The sequence below is a fragment of the Pipistrellus hanaki genome (genome assembly GCF_964339955.1).
Source record: "Pipistrellus hanaki genome assembly, chromosome: X".
In the NCBI taxonomy this organism is placed as follows: Eukaryota; Metazoa; Chordata; class Mammalia; order Chiroptera; family Vespertilionidae; genus Pipistrellus; species Pipistrellus hanaki.
The window spans coordinates 52,047,066-52,073,559 of record NC_140524.1 but is presented as its reverse complement, the minus strand read 5'-3'; the positions used below and the strand labels follow the sequence as shown (position 1 = coordinate 52,073,559).

Sequence of the window (26,494 nt, the reverse complement as noted above, 5' to 3'; positions counted from 1 at the left end):
CCTTCCAACTGTTAGCCCTGCACTTTAATATTGCCTTTTTCATTCTCACCACAATTGGGTCATTTCAAAGGACTCAGTATACCAGGTCCATGTCATGTGGTATATCAGGCTCAACATGGACTCTTCTACACCCTCTCTATTCTGACATTTCTGGTATCTTCAAATGACTGCTAACCTTCCTCATTGTAGAAGGAAAAAGAAAGCAAGAGAAGGGTTAAGAAATAATTCCAATTTATGGCTCTCTAACTTCCATAGCTACTTCCCTAAGGTTGGCTAAGTCAGTGTTTGTCCAAGGATAGGGGTCCTCCCAGGTACCTCAAAGCCCACTTTATTCTCGAAAAGGTTGCATGAAGGAGGTAATGGGGAAAGTTGGAAATGAGGGGCTCTGGGAAATAGAGACTTTGGAGAAAACAACAAATGAAAAACTAGCCAATGAAAGACTCTCTGAGGACAGTTTCTCCTGGTTTCTACTACCTTGGATTTCACTTTTCTTAAAAGTTTTCTAACATCAGTGGGTAAGTTCCTTGAATAGTAAACATTTTTTTATACTCTCTAACAGCTTGCTAGTTAGGGGAAAACATATTTCGGAGACCAGGAAGTTCATGTAGGTCTGGAAGGATGGTGTTTCTGAAAGTCCAAAATTCCTGATCCCATTCTGACAGTGTTGAGCATCTTAGGAGATCTGAAGATCTCATTGGATTATATAGCAACGCCCTACCCCAGTGCAGCCCATGACTGTTCCAACCTTGCTGAGCGGTGGAGAACCTGTCACCTTGCCTTCCTCCCACAGTCAAGAAAACCTGACTGGGTCACACGGGGCAGCACCTGTGGATGGGAAATGCTAATTACTTGAGCCTGTAGCAGGAGGAGGGGCAGAGGGCACAGTAAAGGCCAGGCTCTGGGTGGGAGGTGGCAGAGCAAAGAGTGGTGCAGATTAAGATGATAAATGTTGGTATCTAGTAGCAGTGGTCTGAATAGTCTCCACTAGAGAAATGGAAAACAGAGAGGCTTCAGCAAGGGAAGGTCATCCTAGAGTATGTCCAAATTCACTTTCATGAGAAACAGGATAGCATGGAGAAAATCTGGATTAGAGTAGACAAACCATCTTGTGCAGCCACCGTTGGCATTATATAGTATAGACCCACATAGTTTTGGGATTGGCCAATGAAGTTCTGAGTGGCAGATCATGAAGAAACTGTTTAACCTCCTGATGGAATCTAATGGGGAAAGTCCATCCACGAGGAAGAAGGCGGCCAACATTTAGACTCTCTAGTCCTGATCCTATTCCCAGTGCCTGGTGGTTATCTTCTGACCATAGCACTTTATAGACAACCCAGTAGAAGATGTTGAAGATGAAGAAAGTGAAAGGGAAGACAGCCCGAGAGATGGTGTCAATCCTCTTGGCTCGGTCCACATGGAGTTTCCGCATGGTTTCTCTCTCCCTTGGAAGAGGGACTGGAGGCTGGGGGCTATAAATGCTAGAACCTTCCATCGGGTCTCCATCCCTTGCCTGCAGGAAGTGCCCCAGGCCATAGCCATGGAAATGGAAGCAACTTTCTCGGATAATATCTTTCTCCTAGAATTACATAGAAGAAAAGGCATAATGTGAGGACACAGCTAAGGCAGAAGGATAGAGAGCCATCCATACAAATATCTCACGGGTGAGGCTATGCAGACAAGGTGTCTAGACCAGCGTTTTTCAACCGCTGTTCCGCGGCACACTAGTGTGCCTCGAGATGTTGCCTGGTGTGCCGTAGGTGCAGACAAGACAAGAATTTTATAATTTTTCACTATTTTGTTTACTTAATATTTCATAATAAAGTAATTATAAAATACTTTCTTTGTGTTTATTTGATTCCTATTCAAGAGAATTACTTTATATATAGTCAATATAGGCACAGAGTTAAATTTTTTAACATTTTCTAATGGTGGTGTGCCTCGTGATTTTTTTCATGAAACAAGTGTGCCTTTGCCCAAAAAAGGTTGAAAAACACTGGTCTAGACCACTGCTACTAGATCCCCACTGCTACTAGATCCCAACATTTATCATCTTAATCTGCACCACTCTGCTCTGCCACATCCCACCCAGAGCCTGTCTTTACTGTGCTCTCTGCCCCTCCTCCTATGACAGGCTCAAATAATAGCCTTTCCCATCCATAGACCCTTTTGCATGTTTTTTTTAATGGCCACAAAACTACTCATGAGATACATATATGCTAAGTATCAAATGGTATGTTATGATTTCATTTGCAGATAAGCCCCAAGCTGCTTTTAAAAAAAAATGCATAACATCATTTAGCGCTATCTAAAAGCTAATAAAGTACCAACCCACTGTGGGAGGAACATTTCAATGTTATCTCTGACTGATAATAAACAGAGTAAACAAAAAATGATATCTTTAGAAAGCACAGTTGAGATTTTAGACTTGGTGAACTTGAATTCAATGACTTTAAAGAGCTACAGAATTGCCGAAACCGGTTTGGCTCAGTGGATAGAGAATCGGCCTGCGGACTGAAGGGTCCCAAGTTCGATTCTGGTCAAGGGCATGTACAGTGGTTGCGGGCACATCCCCAATAGGGGGTGTGCAAGAGGCAGCTGGTCAATGTTTCTCTCTCATTGATGTTTCTAGCTCTCTATCCCTCTCCTTTCTTCTCTGTAAAAAATCAATAAAAATATATTTTTTTTAAAAAGAGCTACAGAATTAATTCTCCATTTACATGGTTATCTTTTAAAAATTGTTTATCTCCACTCAAAGATGAAAATTCAAAAAATTTTAAATAACCTAGTGAGTTATCCAAATAAGGGTAAAGCTGATTACTATATTGCAGATACATGTAATCAGTACATCTAGGGTAACATTTCTTACCCAGTACACATTCCTTTCATCTATGCTGCATGCATTATGACATTAACATTGAGGAAGTAAATTTTATATGAGTACTAGGTAATGTAGCAGACTATGCAAAGTTCATTTATCTAATCTTCAGCTGACAACTTTGCATGGCTATAACACAGCTGAGAACCAGGAAGTAAGGACAGAATAGAGTTAGAAGTAGAGCTAGAGAGAAATAGAGAGATAGAGAATGGGAGAGATAGAGGAGAGAGGGGAGGAGGGAGAGAGAGAGAGAGAGAATGTGAGAGAGTGCTAAAACCCCTGCTTGATCAATAGAGCTTTACTCATATAAGAGCCTTTCAGGCCCCCCACTCAGATCCTATTTACTCTTTGTTTATATACAACTCAAACATGTCTAATTTTGTCTACTTCTAAAGGACACATAACCATTCGAAATGATAGTTGACAGCTTGGAAATTAGATAGAAGACAAGTAAATATATACCAGAACCTAGAAATACTTCACTCAAAGATGGGTTATAATTTTTAAGAGTATTGATGTTTACAAGAGTAAAAGCTTCAGCTAAGAAAACACCTGAAGTGAAATGCCCTCTTGTAGTTGGGATGATGCCAACTACTTTCTTGGTTTGCCCAGGACTGAAGGCTTCCTGAGACTGGAGACTTTCCGTGCTAAAAACGGAATAAGAAATATGCTTGTTGAATGGATATGACATAGATATACATAAAATGTGAATAAAGTAGATTTTTACACATACTGTGCAATTAGAAGGACATCATAGGGTTCTTATAATGGGACCTCTGAAGTTGTGATAACATATTTAAACTAGTTTCATAGATGAAATGTTGGTCTGTTGGGTCCCAGTGACCTTTAATTTTATCACTCGAAGGCCTAGCCTATCATCAGGCATCAGGGAAAGGCAAGTTCAAAGCAGAGATTCGACAACAGATCCCATGTTTTTCCTGCTTCCTATGGGCTCATGGTACTAACTTGGGAAAAAGCATTAGTCCTGTTCACTGCTGTGTCCCCCCATGCCTAGCACAGTATCTGGCATCTAATAGGCATCCAGTGGATAGCAGTTGAATAAATGAATGATCTGATAAGCCACATGCTTCAGAATATAGGACAGGGAATGGATTTGTTCACCTGGAGCCAGATCTTACTCAGTTATGAAGTCCTTGCCAGAAAAAAAAATTTACTCCTTGCCCCACCTCTGCACAATGTCCTCATGCTCTCAGCCTCTAGAAAGAGTAGTACCTTTAGCATAGGGGAGAATCTCTCTTAAGTCTGTCCACAAGAGAGCTGTGCTACCCAGTCATTGATTTTGTCAGGTTTTGTGGAGATAGTTGAATGAGTAGAAGGCCAGAGACAATTCACAACTGTGGTTTTGCTTTGGCCCTGAGTTGGTGAGGTGGGGCAACCTTAGCTCTCTGCTCAGTTATTTATATAATCTCAGTCACCAAAGTCCCTGGCTCACCTAACCTGTATTCTCAAATTCATTTCCATGTTATTCCTACATGAGAGATTGTGCTGGACCCATTTTAGAATTGAAGAACCAGAGGTAAACAAAATAACTTCCAAATAATTGAAAAATAAGGGGATAAATAAAATGATTTTTTTATTTTGCTTTCCAGTTCAAGTCCCTCATGTCCCCCATTCCTCACTGCTCATCTTGATCCTCTCAGCCCCCCAGAAAGAAGATACAAAGCATGCACTATATTTGTTTGCAAAAAAATCTGAAAGAGAATTGAATCCAATGGCTGTTCCTGTTTTTATAAATCTATTTATTTTCCCCTTTCTCCAATCACAGTAAATTTAAAGGGAAATATTTCCAAAGCTAAAAAATGCTATTTTACACAGGAGGAAAAAAATGTGACTAATATAGAGTAAGTGTTTCTTGGCTTTAAGAAATTTTAAAAAATGTATTACACCATTTGTAGTTGGGGGAGCAAAGATAAGTGACCTGAAATCCAAGGGTGGGAGTCCTGGATTTGGGTATTATCTATTTAGGCCCAGTTCTGAGGTGTGTGTTGGGAGGGATAATAGAGACTTAAACACCACATTATTGCTTCCACAGTTATTGAAATAGAACATTTGTGTTGTAGGAGGGCTAGGGAACTAGAGAGGGAAGATATTCCAAAACCGACCTGGTAAGGGAATGCACAGTGTGGGAGGTGAGTTGTGGAAAGAGTGATAGGTATTGAATGACAGTATTGAAGTGAAGAGAAGAGACTGGAGAATGGAGGAGGGTTCTGGGCAAGGGACAGAGGCAAGCAGAATTCTGAGGCCAAACCCCTGAGAGGACTTGGCAATATTTTGAAATTCCTTCCATTTCTCAAGGTATCCTATTGATGATAGCAAGGCTTCCTCTCTCTCCAGCTTAAAAATAGCCTTCACCAATCAGCCTACAAAGGTTGGTGAACTGGATTAAATGGTACTGTGTCCAGATCCTGGTGCTAGGCCTCAGTGAGGTTATAAAAACAAGAGAGACAGACCCTTCCCTGTGACACTTAGACTAGTTGAGAAGACAAATCAGAAATGTATGGGAAAAGGGTAACCTACTTTAGACAGTGACATGGAAGAAGACCATCATGCAATGGAATTCGGTGGTTGAGGAGAGATTAGAAAAGAACAATATTAAGCCTGGAGTCATGTGAACAGCTGGCTGGCTTCTAGAACACACCTAAAACTCTCTTGGCTATGGGTTCCCTGAAAAGCATATGGATTATCTTCCTTCCCTTAAAAGGGCTTCTCTCAGACTAAAGTCTGCTGCTTCTCCAGCAGAGCCCAGAGAGAGGTTCTAAAAATGGATAAACTCTGCATCAATTTTTCCAGCCATCTCAGAGACTTCCAGGATCCCTGCTACCATTCCTCTGGGATAGCAGTGGCTTTAGGAAACTCAAAGTGGGCCATGGACTGATGGTTTAGATTTTCAAGTTTTATTTACATTAATAGTAAGCACAATTTTCAGGCACGATCCATGAGCCTAAGTAGGGCCCAAGCTACTGTTGTAACTCATAATTGAGCACTGGTTATGACAGACTCTATTATGAAATCAGGATCCACCTATATACAACCAGGAGGGGATAGCCTGTGGGCAGTTCAGGGAAGGAGAGGTAAAGGGAAGGTGGTGGGGCTATTGTCAAACAGTAGCTCTACATTAACTGCAGCAGTCTTCTGTTGCTGGGACATCCACACAGGCAATTTAGCTGGCAAAGGAATCTGGAACTGTTTGGAAGCCTACTCTTCTTTTCCAAGGTAGGCATTGAGAAACCATCAAGATAAAAATTCCTATAACAATAGGATTTTGGTAACTGCAGGAAGGTTTGACTTAGCTAAAGAGGAGGCAGGGGCAGTTATATTAGAAAATAGTGCATCCTCTTGCCCTTATGCCAAGTCTGTATATTTTTTCTATCCTTCAGCATGGGATAGGAAGGGCTTATAGGTCTGTTGAAGAATGGGTCTTACTCAAGGAGATGCAGTTATGAATCATTTCACTAGAGGGCGAAATTCCCAAGGCCCAATTAAAGGTTTAAAGCAGGGCAAGAATTGATAAATTCCTAAAAACCAATAGATGAGACAGGAGCCCTGCCTTCATCATGACATATGGTAAGGGTACCTCAAGAGCAGCTGGAGTGGGAGGCTGGGTGTTAAGAGGAGAGGAGCTTTAGTGCTAGAGTGTCTCCAGCAGGGGGCTCAGAACATCATTTTTCTCCTCCCTTCCCTCTTCCTCCCCAGAGATATGTGCTTGCCCCTCTGGCTTTTGAGGCCTATCCTAGGCAGAAAGCAATGAGTCAGAGCTTTAGACAGACAGGAACTCTGTGTGTGATGATCAAATGAACTGTATGTAGATCAGCAAAGCTTTTAGCTTTGCTCACACATTGGCACTTGTTTCTGTGAGAGTGGGTAAGGTACCTCTGTTGCCATGATAATGTACCTAATACCTATAGTCTGGGCAATGGGGGTAAACTGCCTCCATTGTCATGAGGACAAGATCCTTACTCCATTTCCCCAGGTGATCACTCTATTGTAGAAGATATGGGGTTAGCAAACAAGAGTAAGAGAGAACAATTCATATCCAACAACTCTGATGCATCCAATGAAGATTAAGACAAAGAAATCCAACAGCTAGAAGAGGCAAGTGATGGCTTCTCAATTCCAGCATAGCTATAAGGGCCCTTTTAAAATCCTCCCCTAAAAGGCACTAAGGCTGGACTCTTGAATTCTTTTGTTTGTGAATCCTCACCCGAAGATATTTTTCCATTTATTTTATTATTTTATTTTATTTTATTTTATTATTGTTTTCAGAGAGAAAGGGAGAGGTAGAGAGAGACAGAAACATCAATGATGAGAATCACCAATTGGCTGCCTCTTGCATGCTCCCTATTGGGGATCGAGCAAACAACCCAGGCACATGCCCCTGACCAGAATCAAACTCTGGACCCTTCAGTCTGCAGGCTGACGTTCTATCCACTGAGCCAAACCAGCTAGGGCTTCCATTGATTTTTAAAGAGAGTGGAGGGGATTGAGAAGGGGGAAAGACAGAAAGAGAAAAACATTGATGTGAGAGAGACACATCAATTGGTTGCCTCCCACATGGAACAACTGACCAGGCCTGGGATCAAGCCTGCAACCGAGATACGTACCCTTGACCAGAATTGAATCTGGCTCTCTTCAGTCCATGGGCCAACACTTGATCCACTGAGCCAAACCAACTAGAACTATTGAATTCTTAATCAGTATATGACAACCTGGAGTACCTGTGTCTTGGGTGGAAGGAGAGCCAGGAACAACCATTACTAATTCTCAAAGCACTCTCATATGAATTAACTTGATAAGGTACTAATACTTGCTAACATTTTTTTTCAGTGTTTATGTGCCCAGCTCTGTGCCCGTGCTCTTAATCACTCTAGCAGATTGCCTTATAGGCTTTGTGTTCCAATGGACAGATAAGGAAATGGAATTAAATGGGTTAAAGTACTTAATTTATCTGTGACCACCCGGGGACTAGAATCCAGGGTTTCTGATTGCCTGTCTAGTTCTTGCAGCCCTAGGTTTGGTCTAGTTTGTGGGAAGAGTGGTAGGGAGAAAGGAGTCCTGGAGAGAAAGTTGGCCCCTCCCTAATTATACACATCATGTGCCGGCACCTCTGCCTTCTTCGAAGACTTATACATTCTTTATGCTGACAGGAGACAAAATTCACAGCAGCGTAGTCCAGCAGGGCAGCGAACACAAAGAGCAGGCACACGGCTGTTGACTGCCTTCACATAGGACACCTGTAACATCCATCAACAGAGCAGTCAACCTTTCTAGAGTTCTTCCATGGCCTAGCTAGTGGGTTGTCAGCCCATACCAACTACCTGCTGTTCTTCAGTTTTATCTTGAATTTCTTCTGGTTTTTAAAGAAGCTTTCTACCATATGTTCCATTGTCTGAAGTCCTATGTCAGATTATCCTTCACCTCTCTACACTGTCCAACCTTCACTGTCCAACCTTCACTTCCATCTGCCTTTCCTCCCTATACCTCTCTCCCTCCCTTCATTCATTCTTTTTTTCGTTCCTTCCCTCCTTCCTTCCTTTTGTATTATACTTCTACTTCTGATTCTGATTATTCTTTTTATTCTTATCTTCCGATTCTTTTGTTGTTGTTGTTGTTAGTTTATTTTTTTAAAATATATTTTCATTGATTTCTTTTACAGAGAGGAAGGGAGAGAGCTAGAGAGCTAGAAATGTCAATGAGAGAGAAACATCGACCAGCTGCCTCTTGCACACCCACTACCGGGGATGTGCCCACAACCAACCTACATGCCCCCGACTGGAATCGAACTGGGACCTTTCAGTCCGCAGACTGACGCTCTACCACTGAGCCAAACCGGTTTCGGCATTGTTGTTAGTTTAAACCTTACCCAATAATATTTTCCCCCATTGATTTTTAGAGAGAGTAGAAGGGAGGGAGGGGAGAGAGGGAGAGAGAGGAAGAAACATCAATGTGAGAGACACATATATTGGTTGCCTCCTGCATGCACCCTGAATGGGGCTTTGGATCAAATCTACAACTCAGGTTTCTGGGAATCGAACTTGTGACCTTTTGTTGTGTAGGCTGATGCTCTAACCACTGAACACTGACAAAGGCATCTTCTGAGTCTTTTCTTTCAATAAGTAGCAACTAACATGAGTGTTGCATTTGTTGGACCTTTTCTTCCTCCCCCTTTTATGTGCCAGAGTTCTCACAGCCATGGTGGTAATTGGTCAAGGTTGGTTATTCCCCTATGAGACATGTGAGGACACTTGAGGCCTAAGAGAAAAAGTCTTAGCCAAGATCACCCAGTGAGAAGGCATAATCTTGGGGTTAGGGGTTCTGAGCTTTTGATTCGGTGCCATTTACCTAGGCCGAAGTCTCAATATAATATTAGGAGTTCCTCCCTTTTCCTTCTCCACCCCTGTTCTTCCCTTGATCCTGTGGTTTTTTTCTCCAGCTCTTTGTGAGAGTCCCCTGCTAAGGAATTGAGCTCAGTGGCAAGTTGGGGCCTCATATCCCACACGGGAGAGCAGAACAGGGAAGGAATCCTAAGAGAGTGCTACCCACTCGTGGCTATGGAAATGTCTCTGAGTTTCCATACCCTAACCAGTCCTTAGTGCTATCTTCTCACTACTTGCCTTGGAAACCCTTAAGTACTTTTCTCTGTCGTTTCCCTTGTGAATATTGAATAGTCACTTCTGGAACAGAGTTATGGCTGAGTGGGACCAAGAGAAGGTTCAGAACTCAAGTTTATGAAGTCAGACTTGTAAAGGTTTACCTCCTCAACTAGATGACTCCCTACATAGTTTTGAGCAGCTGAGCTCGGCCTAGAGGGGTCCCTAGCAAGAACAGAATTGATGACAGACAACTTCTTTTACCAGCTTCTGCTCTGTTGGACAGTGAAAGTACTGCAGACTCCAGGTAAGGAATAGGTCTCACCGGATAAACCTTTCATCGTCGTGGTTTTTAAGATGGGCATTTGGCAATATTTGGAAACAGTTTTGGTTGTACAATTTTGGGGTTGGTGGTGGCTACTGGCATCTAGTGGGTAGAGGCCAGGGACACTGATAAACATCATACAATGCAAGGGTTTCTCTACCCTGCATCCCCTTCACACACACACACACACACACACACACACACACACACACACACACACACACACCAAGGAATTATCTGGTCGAAAATGGCAAGGTTGCTAAGGTTGAGAAACCCTGTTGCCTCTTTTAGGGGCATTCCACTGAGGCAGGTGATAGTGGCTAATTAAGCATTCTTTTATTTCCATTTTGCCACCTACTATTAAGAGGGCATCCTCTTTAATTCTCTATCTCCAAGCCCCATTGTGCCCCCAGGGATGTCTCATAACTGCTGCAAAGATTAACAATGAGGTAATGATAAGCGAGGTCTGTAAAGGGCGATGGATCGTCAAAAGGAAAGGACACTTTAAGCAGCAGGAAGAGTCTTGTTAAGGATGAGTTTGTCATAGTATATCCTAAATATCTCTGGAATACATCCACTCACTATCCTAGCTCATCTCGAAGGACTGCAACAATTTTCTAAATGGTCTCCCTGCATCTATGCTTGCCATCTCCAATCTGTTCCCAAAACAGTAGCTGGAGTTTTGTTTTCAAAATGAATATGTGATTATATCACTCCCCTGCTACCAACCATTCATTAGCTCTTCAGTACCCTTACAATACAGTCTATACCTTCCCATACTGTAACATCTTAGTTACCTCTGCCTACTTCTTCAGTTCCATCTTGCCCCTTGCAATCTATGATTCTGCCATGGTGAACTATTTCAGTAGTTTCCCCCAAGATACAGTATCTTCCTGTCTCTCTTACCTTAATAACTTTTACTTAGGAAAGGCTTACCATATCCTTTGGGAAGCCTTTCCTAAACATTCCTGTCAGGATTGGTTGCCTCTGCTCTATGTGCCCAGGATACTTACAATTTCTTAGCATCCGTCAAATACAACTGGCCAATTTCCTTCACTAGACTGAACTCTTGGATGGCAGGGACTATTTCTATCATATCCACTGTTCAATCTCAGTGCCTAGCTGAGTGCCTGGCACATAGTAAATATTTTTTGAAAGAATGGATGGATGGATGAATGAGTGGATGGTTTAGCAATGTATTTTTCTGTACTGGCTTCTGTTTCCTGTTTTTGCCCTCTCCAAGAACTATGGGCCATTTAGATTGTAGGATCTTGAGAGAATTAAAGATCTCCAACTGCTGTGGCTTTAGGTCTAATCTTTCAGTCCCTAGTAGAATATTCCATTTAGCCTTTCCATTCTACACTGAGCCACCTGGCATTGTATATGTTAAGAATGGCAAGGAGACAGAGATCAATGCTGTTGGGACTCCCATATGGCAATGAAGAAGTGGTTTCCTGGGGACATGAGGAATGACTGTTCCAGCTGAGTTCCTTCACAATGTGAGCCTCTGCTTCTCTCATCCTCCACACTAGAGTTGTACTGGGGTGGGATTGGTGTGGTTTTCAGAAGCCCCTGACCTGGCCCCACCTCTTTCCTTGGGGCTTCTACCAAATTTAATGTTGCATACACTCAAGAATGAGCAGAAGCTCTCTGATTTACTCAGTCCCTTGTTCTGTGGGGCTGGTCAGTGAAACTATTTTGTTTGGGGTACATGCCTTCATATTTCGCTTACTGGATAATAGGTCAACAAAAAGGTCATCAAAACCTACTGAGAGGGCAAGACAGAATAAGTTAGAGAAGAGTCTCTTTGTATGGCAGTGGCAATAAACTAGGACAGGGTTTTTAGGTCTGTACTACTTTTCTGCCTCTGATCTTCATGCAAGGCCATTAGCACAAAATGGCCATAATAGCCCCTTCTTAATACCCCTGACCATTTAGAAAACATAATCATAGGAAAATATCTCTGACAATATCCCCTGGGACACTTGATACTAATTTGAACTTTGTCACCAATTATCCCTAAAGGTGTTGGACCACCTCAAATATTTCCTGGTATCTTAAAAATAATTGGGATCGGAGGAATGAAGATGGCGGCGTTAGGTAAACATTCCTAAACGGCCACCGGGCACAAGTCCAACAAACAAACAAACTATAAAACAAACGTCTATGTTCAAAAAACAAACAAAAGCTGGCTGAGAGGAAGCCCTACATCTAGACTGAAAGAGAAAGAGGAGAATTCAGGGCACAAGAGCTGAAAAACTGAGGTGGGGGGGGGGGGGGGCGAGGACGCGATAAGGGCTGGCTGTGCATCCAGGCTGGCAGAGGGCAGTGCTTTCTTCAACCTGAAGAGAGGCAAGCGCCCGATCTCTCTGAAATCCAGTTTCTGGGGAGAGGCTAGACTGTCTGCCATCAGGTCAGAAAGTGAGGCTGGTTTGCTTGCAGAGCTGAGATTGTTTACTGTGCTGTGGGGAGACGCAGGGACGCCATCGGAAAGGTGGCAGACGGACGGCAGCCATCGCTGTGGGCCACGCCCCAGCCTAGTGATATCCTGAGACTCCGCCCCTCACAACACATCCAAGCTACAAGCAGTGGACTTTGCATATGAACGGCCCTCTCTGTTGCAGTTTAGCAAAATTGCAAACAGATCCAAGGAGGACAGGACTGTAGTTCACACTGTAGCTTCTGCAACAGTACTGGCCTCAGACAGTAGCTGAACGGTACCTCATTGAGACCCAGAAACCAGAGTTCTAGTGCTCAGTTTCAATCCCTCATACCCATAAGTAACACATTAGGGAGACGGTCTCAGCACCAAAGCCCCACTGAAACAAGGTGTGTCTCCAGCACAGCAGTTCTTCCTTTATAGTCACAGCGGATCCGCACGGACAATTGACGGACAATTGACCTGGAGGTCAATTCCTCCCAGTGTACCAACAGCAACCAAGGCCCACAAAGGGATATAGCAAAAGCAACCACCTTAAGTGATTAGGGAAGCTGAGCTACTGACCCCTATAGGTCACAGACCACACAAAGCCACTCTATCAACATAGGGAGACAGCCAAAATGAGAAAACACAGAAGCATGACACGAATGGGAGAGATGGAGGAGAGTAAACTAATGGGTGACACACAGTTCAGAATCACATTTATAAGATTACTCAAGAATCTTCTAAAAACCTTTGAGAAACTTGATGAGACCTCCAAGAAGCTTGGTGAGACCTTCAAGGACCTTAATGAGAATACCAAAAAAATGGAAAAGGACCAGCCAGAAATTAAGCATATACAGTCTGAAATAAAGAATATACAGAAACTCAACTTAGATAAACATGCCCTAAGAATCAAACCAAAGAACTGGAATATAAGAAAGCAAAAATCCAACCAGAGAGGCAGAAAGAAAGAAGAATCCAAAAGTGTGAGGATAGTGTAAGGAGCCTCCGGGACGGCTTAAAACATACCAACATCTGGATTTTTGGGGTGCCAGAAGAAGAGAGCGAGCAGAATATTGAAGGCTTAATGGAAGAAATAATGACAGAAAACTTTCCCTATCTGGTGAAAGAAATAGACCTACAAGTTCAGGAAGCACACAGGACCCCAAATAGGAGGAATCCACAGAGGAATACACCAAGACACATCATAATTAAGATGCCAAGAGCAAAAGACAAATAGAAAATCTTATAAGCAGCAAGAGAAAAACAACTAGTTACCTACAAGAGAGCACCCATACGACTGTCAGCTGATTTCTCAACAGAAATTATGCAGCCCAGAAGGGAGTGGCAAGAAATATTCAAAATTATGAACAACAAGAACCTACAACCAAGATTACTCTACCCAGCAAAGCTATCATTCAGAATTGAAGATCACATAAAGAGCTTCACAGACAAGAAAAAGTTAAAGGAGTTCATCAACACCAAACCAGGATTACATGAAATGTTGAAGGGTATTCTTTAAGAAGAGGAGGAAGAAGAAAAAGGTAAAGGTAAAAAATTATGAACAACAAAAAGGCATCAAATACATACCTACCAATAAGCAAATCTAAAAATCAAGAGAATAAAAAAATCTGAAGAACAAAATGGACTGGTGAATATAATAGAATCAGGAACAAAGAAAGGGATTGGACTAACAATTCACAGGGGAAAAGGGGTTTGAGGGGTGCAGGAAGAGATTGGACGAAAATCTGACTTCTGTGGATGAAGACAGTGGTGGGGGTAAGGGTTGGGTGGGGTTGGGAATCAGGTGGAGGGGAGCTAAGAGCGGGGCTTAATGGAAGAAATAATTACAGAAAACTTTCTCTATCTGGTGAAAGAAATAGACCTACAAGAAATAGACCTACAAGGGGGGGCGTGGGAGGGGAGAGGAACACCTGTAATAATCTGAACAATAAAGATTTATTTAAATAAATAAATAAATAAATAATTGGGATCATGACCAGCTGCTTTAGCTCTAGGTCTACCACTCAGTTATTTCTACCCTGACACCTAATAATTACAATAATACCCTTAAATTACAATAAAACTTGCTTGCCATAAAACTCCCTGTTTCTCATTCATCTCAAATCCCACCTGCTCACTATTTTCCTTGGATTTAAGGTAGAGAAGAGCCATTGAGCAAGAGTAAGTGGCTGCATTCTCTTCCCCTATAACATATGGCTATCAGTGTGGAAGCTGGGGTCATTTCTTTGTTTCTTGTGGGCCATGACCTTGAGAAGGTCATTCTTTATGGGCTGTATTATCCTCATCTGTATCATGGGGGAGTGAAATTTTCTACTTGCTAAGGTCTTTTCATCTTAGACATGGTAGTATTTCCTGGTGAAAGTCAAAGTCAATCAGGCACTGTCTCTACCTGTTCCCTAGCCAAAGTCAATCAGGCACTGTCTCTACCTGTTCCCGAAAATAAGACAGTGTCTTATATTAATTTTTTCTCCCAAAGTTGCACTAGGTCTTATTATCAGGGGATGTCTTATCTTTCCATGCACTAGGTCTTATTTTCAGAGGCTATCTTATTTTTGGGGAAACACGGTAGCTAGCATTTATTGAATGGTTACTATTTGCCAAACACTCTTCTGTGTTAATACATTGTCTTACTTATTTTTTTGTAATAACACTCTAGAAGAGGTAATATTCTTTTTTCACCCTTGTTTTTGTAAGAGGTAATATTTTTATTCCCACATTACAGGAGAGGAGATTGAAAGGTTTATAAATTTTCCTAAGGTTACAATTAGTAAATGATAAGACTGGAACTTAAGCCTAAATATGCCTGACTCTAATCTCTTTCTCTTAACCACTACTCGCCCTCATTTAGCAAATTGGTAAATTTACTAGGGATGTCCAGATTACCCCTGTTTAAGTCTCAATAAACTTCTTAGGAATGAGCACTAGGAGATGAGAAATCACAGGTCCTGGTTCCCATCAAATCAGAACAAGAGGGAATATGTTCATTGTAAAATCCACAAGGAACTTTGTTGTTTTTGCTTCCCAGAATTTCTCTGTGGCCTAGTACAGTGCCTGGTACATAGTATATGTTCAGTAAATATTTATAGAATGGGTGGTTTTTCTCCCTGTTTTTTTTCTTTTCTTCCAGAGACTTGTTGACCATAGCACCTTGAGGTGACCTCTAAATTCCATACATGAAGACACCAGGCAGGGAGAACCTAGCCTAGTCCCATCAGCACAAATATTTTAGCATAATCAAAACATCACCAGGCCCCAGATGAGAAAAGTCCACTGACTTGAATCACTATTTTCTACCTCAACTTTTTCTCACCCCAAAGGAACAGACATTGTCTCTAGAGCTCTTTGTAATAGTGTCTTGTTTCTGACACAGTAAGAGACAGCTGATGGTTTAAAATGCTTATATTTCTTTGTTTCTTGTGGGCCATGACCTTGAGAAGGTCATTCTTTATGGGCTGTATTATCCTCATCTGTATCATGGGGGAGTGAAATTTTCTACTTGCTAAGGTCTTTTCATCTTAGACATGGTAGTATTTCCTGGTGAAAGTCAAAGTCAATCAGGCACTGTCTCTACCTGTTCCCTAGCCAAACAGCATCCATGACCCCAGCTTCCACACTGATAGCCATATGTTATAGGGGAAGAGAATGCAGCCACTTACTCTTGCTCAATGGCTCTTCTCTACCTTAAATCCAAGGAAAATAGTGAGCAGGTGGGATTTGAGATGAATGAGAAACAGGGAGTTCTATGGCAAGCAAGTTTTATTGCATGTCTCTTCACCTTTGGCAAAGAGGCTCGGGAGCCAGAGCTCTGAGTGGTCATGGTGCGCACGGTGGTGATGCCTAGGCCCACATGGGCAGGTGCAGCATCCATGTTGATCCAGAAGGAAACCCAGGACAGGATGACGTTGAGTAGGCTGGGGATGTACATCTGAATCAGATAGTAACCCATCTGCCATTCCAGGTGAAACTTTACCTCTATGCAGGTGAATTTCCCTGCAAGAAAGAGGTGAGGTATGAGGCTCTGGTCCCCAGCCTCAGCTGAGCCTGAGAGGCAAGACTATGGCAGTCTTATCTCTGAGGGCTAGTCACTTCCTCAGCTGGACCAATAAATGAGTCTTCAAAATGGTCCCAGGGAGTGCCAAATGTGTTCTGAGGAAGCTCTCAGAGCAGTCATCAAGGACTTGACATCCTGCTCCCAGCATTTTAGTTTTCAGCAGAAGGCCTTCCACATGATATCACTATAAGAGGATTAAGAGCAGAAGGGCTCAGATCAATGGACTTGAATAGAGAACCCAGAAATCGATCAAAACCACTATGCCTGGTGTTCTGGAAAAAGATGGCGACTAGCAGGATAGAGCTGAGAGAGAGGAAGTGAGTAAGGGTATGAAAGGAGTGTGTGTGCAAGTGCATGGGGTGTGTATGAGTGAGTGAGGGAAAGTTAAATCACGCAGGAGCAGCAGGAGCTGGATGACAGCCTCCCCTGGACAAGGAGAGACTATCACAGCTGCTGTCATTCCCTGGACCGTGGGACTTCAACACTGAGCCCACACCATCTTGAATGGCCTCTTTTTATTTTTTTTTATTTTTTATTTATTTATTTTTTTCTCAACCACTGAGCTACGCTGGCTGGGCTGGGCTCAATTTTTTTTTTTTTACAAAAATTCTCTACATTCTTTTTTTTTTTTTTTTTTTTTTTTAATAAGTTTTTATTTTTCATATTATTACAAATGTTCCTTTCCCCCCCACCCCCACCATTGCTCTCCTCCACCAGGTTCCCACCCCACCCTCTGCCCTTTCCCCTCTCCCCATTGTCCTCATCCATAGGTGCACAGTTTATGTTCAGTCTCTTCCCACGCCCCCCTCTCCCCTTTTCCCCAAGAATCGTCAGTTCACTCCCCTTCCATACCTCTGATTCTATTATATTCAACAGTTAATATTGTTCATCAGATTTTTTAAATTTCCTTGGTTTTTAGATTCACTTGTTGATAATTACGTATTTATTGTTCATAATTTTTATCTTTGTTTACTTTCTCTTCTGAAAGAACCCCCTTCAGCAATTCATATAATTCTGGTTTGGTGGTGATGAACTCCTTTAGCTTTTTTTTATTAGTGAAGCTCTTTATCTGGCCTTCGATTCTGAGTGATAGCTTTGCTGGATAGATTATTTTTGGCTGTAGGTTCTTGCTATTCATCATCTTGAATATTTCTTGCCATTCCCTTCTGGCCTGCATGGTTTCTGTTGAGAAATCAGCTGACAATCGTATAGGTGCTCCTTTATAAGTTACTACCTTCTTTGCTCTTGCTTCTTTTAATATTCTCTCTTTATCTTTTGCTCTTGGAATTTTAATAATGATGTGTCTCGGTGTGGTCCTCTTTGGATTCCTTTTGTTTGGAGTTCTGTGCGCTTCCTGGACTTGTAAGTCTAATTCTTTCACCAGGTGGGGGAAGTTTTCTGTCACTATTTCTTTCAGTATGTTTTCGATATCTTGCTCTCTCTCATCTTCTGGGACCCCCATAATTCTGATGTTGGTTCGCTTGAAGTTGTCCCATAGGTTTCTTACATTATCTTCAATTTTCTGGATTCTCTTGCCTTCTAGCTTCTGTGGAGGAGTGTCTTCTGGCTCTTTATGTTCCAAATCTTTGACTTGATTCTTGCGATCTTCCCTTCTGTTTTTAGGACTCTGTAGAATATTTTTTATTTCAGACAATGTATTCTTTATTTCTTGTTGATCCCTTATCATTTCTTGTTGACTCCTTATTAATTCTAGTTGATCTCTTTTCATATCCTCATAGGCCTTATCCATCTTTTCTAGGAAATTCTTGAAAAACCTTATAAGCGTAGATTTGAACTCTATATCCAGACGCTTTTTGTCCTCCATTTCTTTCGTTTGTGATCTATTTTGTTGTCGCATTTCGCAGTTACAGATGGGACGGGGTTTCAGGGTGGAGCCTGCAGCTTTGGCTTCCGTCAGCCCCGCCCTATGCAGGTCCTTCAGTGCTCGCTGCCGGCGCCTCTGAGAGAAAGGTGCCCTCGATTTTCGCCTGCTACCAAACAGTCTATGCTCTCCCACAATGAGCCCGGTATTGGGGTTCAGTTCAGTTGGAAGTGGAGTTGGAGGTGGCGTTCACAGCAGTCTGGAGCCCCAGTCTCCTTCCCGTCAGGGCAATCCCGCGGCACAGCCGACCGTCCCTTCTCTGGGGGCAGTGTGCGCGCCTCCGGGACCTCCTTTCTCCGCTACCCCGGGGTTCCGACTTCCCAGCTCCCTGTGGCTGAGCCTGAGTCCCCGGGGTCTGGCCCAGAACTGGGGTTCAGAGCAGTTGGGGGCCCAGCACAGTCGGAGTTTTATCTCCTTTCCGCTAGGGAACGCCCACCAGGCACTCGGCCTCCCTCCTCTCTGGCTCCGTCCTCTTCGCGTGCGCCGCGTGTCTCCGTACCTTAGGCTTTTACAGCTCCTCCGTGCTTCCTTCTGGTTTTCTCCTTGCTTCTTGTTGTAGGATTTCCAGTCAGTCGACTTTCCTGTAGTTCTGGGTAATGTCCATTTTATATTTTAGTTGTATTTTATTAAAATTGTTGTGTGCGGCTGCGGCTAGTTGCCTACCCGAGCAGCCATCTTGGATTCTCTTGAATGGCCTCTTTTTAGAAACCAGCATCACCAACAAGATAGGCTTTGGAACTGCCCCGCAACTCAGCACATACTCTAGCCAATATTCTACTACCCCAGCTGCAGACCTGCAGGCACTGGGATCGTGACCTCCAAGGACACACCATTCCGCAGCTGTAAGTAAAACTACCCCTCCTCAACAGCCGAACCTCAGATTCATGCGATCCCGGAACTCTTCACTAGCCAGACATCTCCAGGCAGGGCATACTTGCGCATGACCCCAGAACTCTTTACGTGGCAATCCAGGGCCGTCTCCAGGCAGTGCGTGTTTGCACGTGAGCCCGGAACTCTTTATTTGGTTAGCTGAGCCGTCTCCAGGCAGTGCGTGTTTGCGCACAAACCCAGAACTCTTTACTTTGCTAGCTAGCCGGGCATCTGAAGGCAGTGCGCCTTTGTACGTGAACCTGAAACACTTTACTGGGCTCGCCAGGCATCTCCAAGTCCGCGCACTAGCGCGCAAGCCCGAAACTTTACTTGTGGGGTGTCTCCTTGAGCGGCACAGGGGAGAAGCCAAAAACACCCAAGGGTGTGTTTCTGGGCAGACGGGCGCGCGCGCGTTCCCCGTTCCATAGGCAGGCCTGAAAAATCTACTCCTGCTAGCGGGTATCTCCTTAGACAGTGCTTGGGAGAGGGAGAAAGCACCCGAGGGTGTGTTTCTGTGCAGGCTGGGGCGCATGCATTCATCATCACAAAGACAGGCCTGAACACCTTACTCCTGCTAGTGGGTGTCTCCTTGGGCGGTAATGGGGAGAAGCCGAAAACACCCCAGGGTGTGTTTCAGTGCAGACAGGTGCATACACGTTCCCCGTCCCATAGGCAAGCCTGAACACTTTATTCCCGCTTGTGGGCATCTCCTTGGGTCGCAGTAGGGAGTTGCTGAAAGCACCCGAAGGTGTGTTTCTGTGCAGACTGTGTCGTGCGGCCCCACAGTGGAAATTCTGAATTCCCTCTTCCTGGAGGGTTGCCACATTCACCCTAGCTGCTCATTGGCAGCTAGGGTGAATGTGGCAAGTATATCGAAGTTCTGCACCCTGAGAGCTCGGAGTATACTAAAGTTCTGCACCCTGAGAGCTCGACATCCTGACAGCCTGGCACACCAAGCACAACTAACCACAGGGTGCTAGTGGGAGCCACTATGAGCTCCTCTTTGGGGTGATCTTGAACAAGCAGGGAGCACACTCCTCTCCAGCAGTAGAGGCTTTGTATTCACTTAGTCTGGATACCGTCCACAGGCACCTCAATTGCACGGCTACACTGCCAGAGCCCTTCAGAGTCCTTTAGTGTGCCCACTGACAAACGCACTGAGGGTGCTCCTGTGAACTGCTGATGGGAGTATGCGCCTATCCACCACAGGTGAAACAGCATAAGCTGGGTCTTCCCATCCCACAACTGCAGAACCCTGGGCGACATAGTCACGCCTTTCTAAAAAGCAGGTCACCTGCACCTCAACACCCCAAACAGACGGTTCCTGGGGCCCACTGTGAGTCCCTGCAGGGCAAGTGTGATTACAATTAAGGGTGCAGGAAAGCAAAAATTGGACACTCCCCCTAAACAGTGGCTGACCCCTAGACACCACAGTTGTGCCTCTCAAGCTCGCAGGCCTACACCAAAGGAACCCAAATAGCTCAAGTAGGGAGCTACATTAGATTAATAAACACAGGAAAACAGAGATTACACGAGTAGCACCATCCCCCCCAAAAAAACCTGGGCAGCAAAGCAATTGTATCTATAATTAAAGCATTACAGGAAAATATGGGAAGACAAAAATGTAATCCCCAAAGGAAAGAAAGGGAATCACCAGAAAGGGAGTTAAATGAATTTGAGGCTAGCAGCTTATTAGAGACAGAATTCAGGGTAATGGTTATAAGGATGTTTACACAGCTAGAGGACAAATGCACACAACTCAATGAGAATTACAAGGAGCTGAATGAGAATGTTACCAACATGAAAAGAAACCAAAAGGAGATGAAGAACAACATAGCTGCAATAAAAAACACAACGGAAGGCTTAAAAAGTAGACTAGAAGAGGCTGAGGACCACATCAGCGAAGTAGAAGACAAGGTAGTAAAAAACACACAAACACAGCAGCAACTGGAAAGAAGACTTTAAAAGCAAGAGGAGAGCCTAAGGGAGCTGTGGGACAACACAAAATGAAATATTAAAATAATAGGGATACAAGAAGGAGAAGAAGAGAAGGAAGGAATAGAGAACCTCCTGGAAGAAACAATGACAGAAAACTTCCCTGATATTGGCAAGAAAAAACCTATCCAAGTCCAAGAAGTACATAGAGTCCCAAACAGGTTGAACCCCAAAAGACCGACACCAAGACATATCATAATTAAATTGGCGAACACCAATGATAAAGCAAGAATTCTAAAGGCTGCAAGAGAGAGACAGAAAGTTACGTACAAGGGATCTCCTATTAGAATATCAACTGATTTCTCAACAGAAACACACCAGGCCAGGAGGGAATGGAATGAAATATACAAAGTGATGCAAAACAAGGGACTGAACCCAAGAATAACTATACCCAGCAAGGCTATCATTCAAAATTGAAGGTGGAATCAGAAGCTTCACAGACAAAAAAGCTCTAAGAGAGTTTATCACTACCAAGCCAGCAATGCAAGAAATGTTAAGGGACTGCTGTAAAAAGAAGATAGAGAAAGACAAGGAGAAAAACAAACACTAAGGGTAAATATGACAACAAACAGGTACTTAACAATAGTAACATTAAACGTAAATGGATTAAATGCACCAGTTAAAAGACATAGGATAGCTGAATGGATAAGAAAACATGACCCATATATCTGCTATCTACAAGAAACCCACCTTAGAGCAAAGGATTCACACAGACTGAGAGTGAAGCGATGGAAAAACATTTTTCGGGCAAACGGAAATGAGAAAAACCTGGGGATGCGATACTTATATCAGATAAAATAGACCTCAAAGTAAAGGCCGTAACAAGAGATAAGGCAGGCCACTACATAATACTAAAGGGAGCAATTCAGCAAGAAGATATAACTCTGGTAAACATATATGCACCCAATGCAGGAGCACTGAAATACATAAAAAATGTCCTGGAAGATATCAAGGGAGAGATTGACATCAATACAATCATAGTAGGGGACTTTAATACACCACTGACATCAATGGATAAATCCTCTGGACAAAAAATCAGCAAAGAAACAGCAATCCTAAAGGACATACTAGACCAGATGGACTTAATTGACATCTTCAGAGAATTTCACCCCAAAGCCATGGAATATACCTTCTTCTCAAGTGTTCATGGGACGTTCTCAAAAATAGATCACATATTGGGTAACAAGCAAAGTCTCCCCAAATTCAAAAAGATCGAAATCATATCAAGCATTTTCTCAGATCACAATGGCATATTAGAAATAAACTACAATAAAAAATATTCCAAAAAATTCAAACACCTGGAAACTGAATAGCATGCTACTAAACAATGATTGGGTTATCAATGAGATCAAAGAAGAAATTGAAAACATCCTGGAGACTAATGACAATAAAAACACAACATTGCAAATCCTATGGGACACAATGAAAGCAGTCCTGAGAGAAAAGTATATAGCTCTACAAGCCTACCTCAAAAACCAACAAAAAGGGTTAATAAATAATCTAACTCAACAATTAGAATCAAAGAATTAGGAGAGCAACAAGAAAAGCCCACGGTGAACAGAAGGAAGGAAATAATAAAGATCAGAGCAGAAATGAATGACATAGAGACCAAAGAAACAATACAAAAGATCAATAAAACCAAGAGTTGGTTCTTTGAAAGAATAAACAAGATTGATAAACCTCTAGCCAGGCTCACCAAAAAGCAAAGAGAGAGGACCCAAATAAACAAAATCAAAAATGAAAGAGGTGAAATAACAGACCCCACAGAAATACAAAGGATTGTTATAAAATACTATGAACAACTCTATTCTAATAAACTAGACAACCTGGAAAAAATGGACAGATTCCTAGAAAAATACAACCTTCCAAAACATACTCAAGAAGATACTAAAAATCTCAATAGGCAGATAACTATGGATGAAATTGAAGCAGTCATCAAAAAGCTTCCAGCAGACAAAAGCCTAGGGCCAGATGGCTTCACAGGGGAGTTTTACCAAACATTCAAGGAAGAATTAAAACCTATCCTCTGACTATTCCAGGAAATTCAAGAGGAAGGAACACTTCCAAGCTCCTTCTATGAAGCCAGCATCACCCTAATACCAAAACCAGATAAAGATGGCACAATGAAAGAGAATTAAAAGTCAATATCCCTCATGAACATAGATGCCAAAATCCTCAACTAAATTCTAGCAAATCGGATCCAGCAGTACATAAGAAAGATCATACACCATGACCAAGTAGGATTTATCCTGGGGATGCAAGGCTGGTACAATATTTGCAAATCAATAAATGTGATACATCACTTAAACAAATTGAGAGATAAAAATCACATAGTCATATCTATTGATGCAGAAAAAACATTTGACAAAATCCAACATCGTTTCTTGATAAAAACTCTCAGCAAGGTAGGAATAGAAGGATCATACCTCAACATAATAAAAGCCAAATATGACAAACCCACAGCCAACATCATACACAATGGGCAAAAACTAAAACCATTTCCTCTAAGAACAGGAACAAGACAGCGATGCCCACTCTCAACACTCCTGTTCAACATAGTGCTGGAAGTACTAGCCATAGCGATCAGACAAGAAGAAGAAATAAAAGGCATCCAAATTGTAAAAGAAGAAGTAAAGCTATCCTTATTTGCAGATGACATAATATTGTACATTAAAAACCCAAAAGACTGCATAAAAAAAACTAATAGACTTTATAAATGAATTTGACAATGTAGCAGGATACAAAATTAACGCCATGAAATCTATGGCATTTCTATACATCAATAATGAACTTACAGAAAGGAAGACTATAAAAGCAATCCCATTTACCATTGCACCAAAAAAAAAAAAAAAAAAGATACTTAGGAATAAACTTAACTAAGGAGGTAAAAGACCTATACATAGAAAACTACATGACACTGAAAAAAGATATAGAGGAAGATGTAAACAGATGGAAGAACATACCATGTTCATGGATTAGTAGAATCAACATCATCAAAATGTCCATACTACTGAAAGCAATCTATAGATTTAATGCACTCCTCATTAAAATATCAACAGCATATTTCACAGACCTAGAAAGAACATGCCAAAAGTTCATCTGGAATAAAAAAAAGACCCCGAATAGCCACAGCAATCCTGAGAAAGAAGAATAAAGTAGGAGGGATCTCAATATCAGATTTCAAGCTGTATTACAAAGCCACTGTTCTCAAAACAGCCTGGTACTGGCACAAGAACAGACAGACCAATGGAATAGAAAAGAGAATCCAGAAATCAACCCAAACCACTATGCTCAATTAATATTTCAAAAAGGAGGCATGAACATACAATGGAGTCAAGACAGTCTCTTCAACAAATGGTGCTGGGAAAATTGGACAGATACATGCAAAAAAATGAAACTAGACCTTCAACTTACACCATACACAAAAATAAACTCAAAGTGGATAAAGGACTTAAACATAAGATGGGAAACCATAAAAATACTAGAGGAATCCACAGGCAGGAAAATCTCAGACACATGCTGAAAGAACTTCTTCACTGATACTGCTCCTAGGGCAATGGAAGCTGAAAAGAAAATAAACAAATGGGACTACATAAAAATAAAAAGCTTTTTCACAGCAAAGGAAACCATCAATAAAAACAAGAAACCCCACTACATGGGAGAACATATTTGCCAAAGATATCAATGATAAGGGTTTAATCTCCAAAATTTACAGAGAACTCATACAACTTAACAAAAAGAAGATAAACAACCCAATGAAAAAATGGGCAACTGAGCTAAATAGACACTTTTAGAAAGAAGACAGAAGGCCAAGAGACATATGAAAACATGCTCAAAGTCATTAATCATCAGAGAGATGCAAATCAAAACAACAATGTGGTACCATCTTACACCAGTCAGAATGGCTATTATCAACCAATCAGCAAACGACAAGTGTTGGTGAGGATATGAAGAAAAAGGAACTCTTTTACACTGCTGGTGGGAATGCAGACTGGTGCAGCCACTGTGGTGAACAGTATGGAGTTTCCTTAAAAAACTAAAAATGGAACTCCCATTTGACCCAATGATCCCACTTCTAGGAATATATCCTAAGAAACTAGAAACATGAATCAGAAAGGATATATGCACCCCTATGTTTATAGCAGCTCAATTCACCATAGCTAAGATCTGGAAACAGCCTAAATACCTGTCAGCAGATGAATGGATTAAAAAACTGTGGTACATCTACTCAATGGAATACTATGCTGCAGTAAAAAATAAAGAGTTCCTACCATTTGCAGCAACATGGATGGAGATGGAGAGCATTATGCTAAGTGAAATAAGCCAGGCAGAGAAAGATAAACATCACATGATCTCACTCATTTATGGAATATAATGAAGGGCATAGACTCATGAACACCTGAGAACGCCTTTACTGCCATGCTAGCAGTCATCAGCTGTATGGTAATATAACCTGGGGCTATTGGGTAAGTATTTCTGGACTTATGTTCCTAATCCTTCATGGGTGCGAGCCCTTACCTGGGCTGGCCTCCTGCCCAAAGTAGTCACTGATGATACCAAACACCTTGGTCATCCAGGAGAACCACGGGTGGGACAAGGAAGTATAATTACATAGGGGTCGCCACCCAGCTGCCCTTCTGTATGACACAAAATTAAACTACTGCTCCTTTGTGTGTAAAATTAAAGAGAGGTTTCTGGCTTGTGAGGACACCAAAGGAAGAGACTATCACTACTTCCTCTTGGGAGAGGTGTAGAAAATGTAACAAAGACCTTTTCTATGCAAAAAGAAATTGACAGACAGTTTAAATGGAATTTCCATGGCCTAGAGCAGTGTTTCCCAACCTTCTCTCATGATGAGAATCACCTGGTGGAGTTGTTAAAACACAGATTCCTGAATCCCAACTAAGAAGTGCTAAACTAGAATTTTTGAGAACATATAGGTAAAATTGCATACCTAACTTAGTGCTCTGTATATAAAATCTGTCTTAGAGCACTAGTTAAGTATACAATTTTACCTATATGTTCCCAAAAATTCTAGTTTAGCACTTCTTAGTTGGGATTCAGGAATCTGTGTTTTAACAACTCCACCAGGTGATTCTCATCATGAGAGAAGTTTGGGAAACACTGGCCTAGAGCAAAGATTATCCTTACATGATATTATTCTACAAGATCATTATAATTTTTCCCAGACTTGGATTATCCCCATTACCTATAATAGTACCTCGCACCACAGGATATCAATAAAAAAATCATTCATTTTATTTTATATATATGTATGTATATATATATATATATATATATATATATATATATATATATATATATATATATATATTTGGTGGTGGTGCTTGGAGACAAAGATAACACATCTCTAGATATTTTAGAGTTACAACAGCATATTGTGCAATTATCCCAAACATACTTACAAACCAATCCTTTGAA

The 26,494-nt window shown here is 42.0% G+C and overlaps 2 protein-coding genes across 3 annotated transcripts in view; one reads left to right on the top strand and one right to left on the bottom strand.

The window, feature by feature from the left end:
• Positions 1-26,494, top strand: part of PLP1 (proteolipid protein 1) — a 151,860-nt gene that overhangs the window by 25,312 nt on the left and 100,054 nt on the right. The window lies entirely within an intron of this gene.
• On the bottom strand, positions 1,127-20,323 carry LOC311615436 (glycine receptor subunit alpha-4-like; the record flags this gene model as incomplete). Its single annotated transcript, XM_084870841.1, is given in 5 exon segments — positions 1,127-1,576; positions 7,986-8,103; positions 8,105-8,127; positions 16,030-16,244; positions 20,137-20,323. Coding segments are annotated over 5 exon segments (993 nt in total).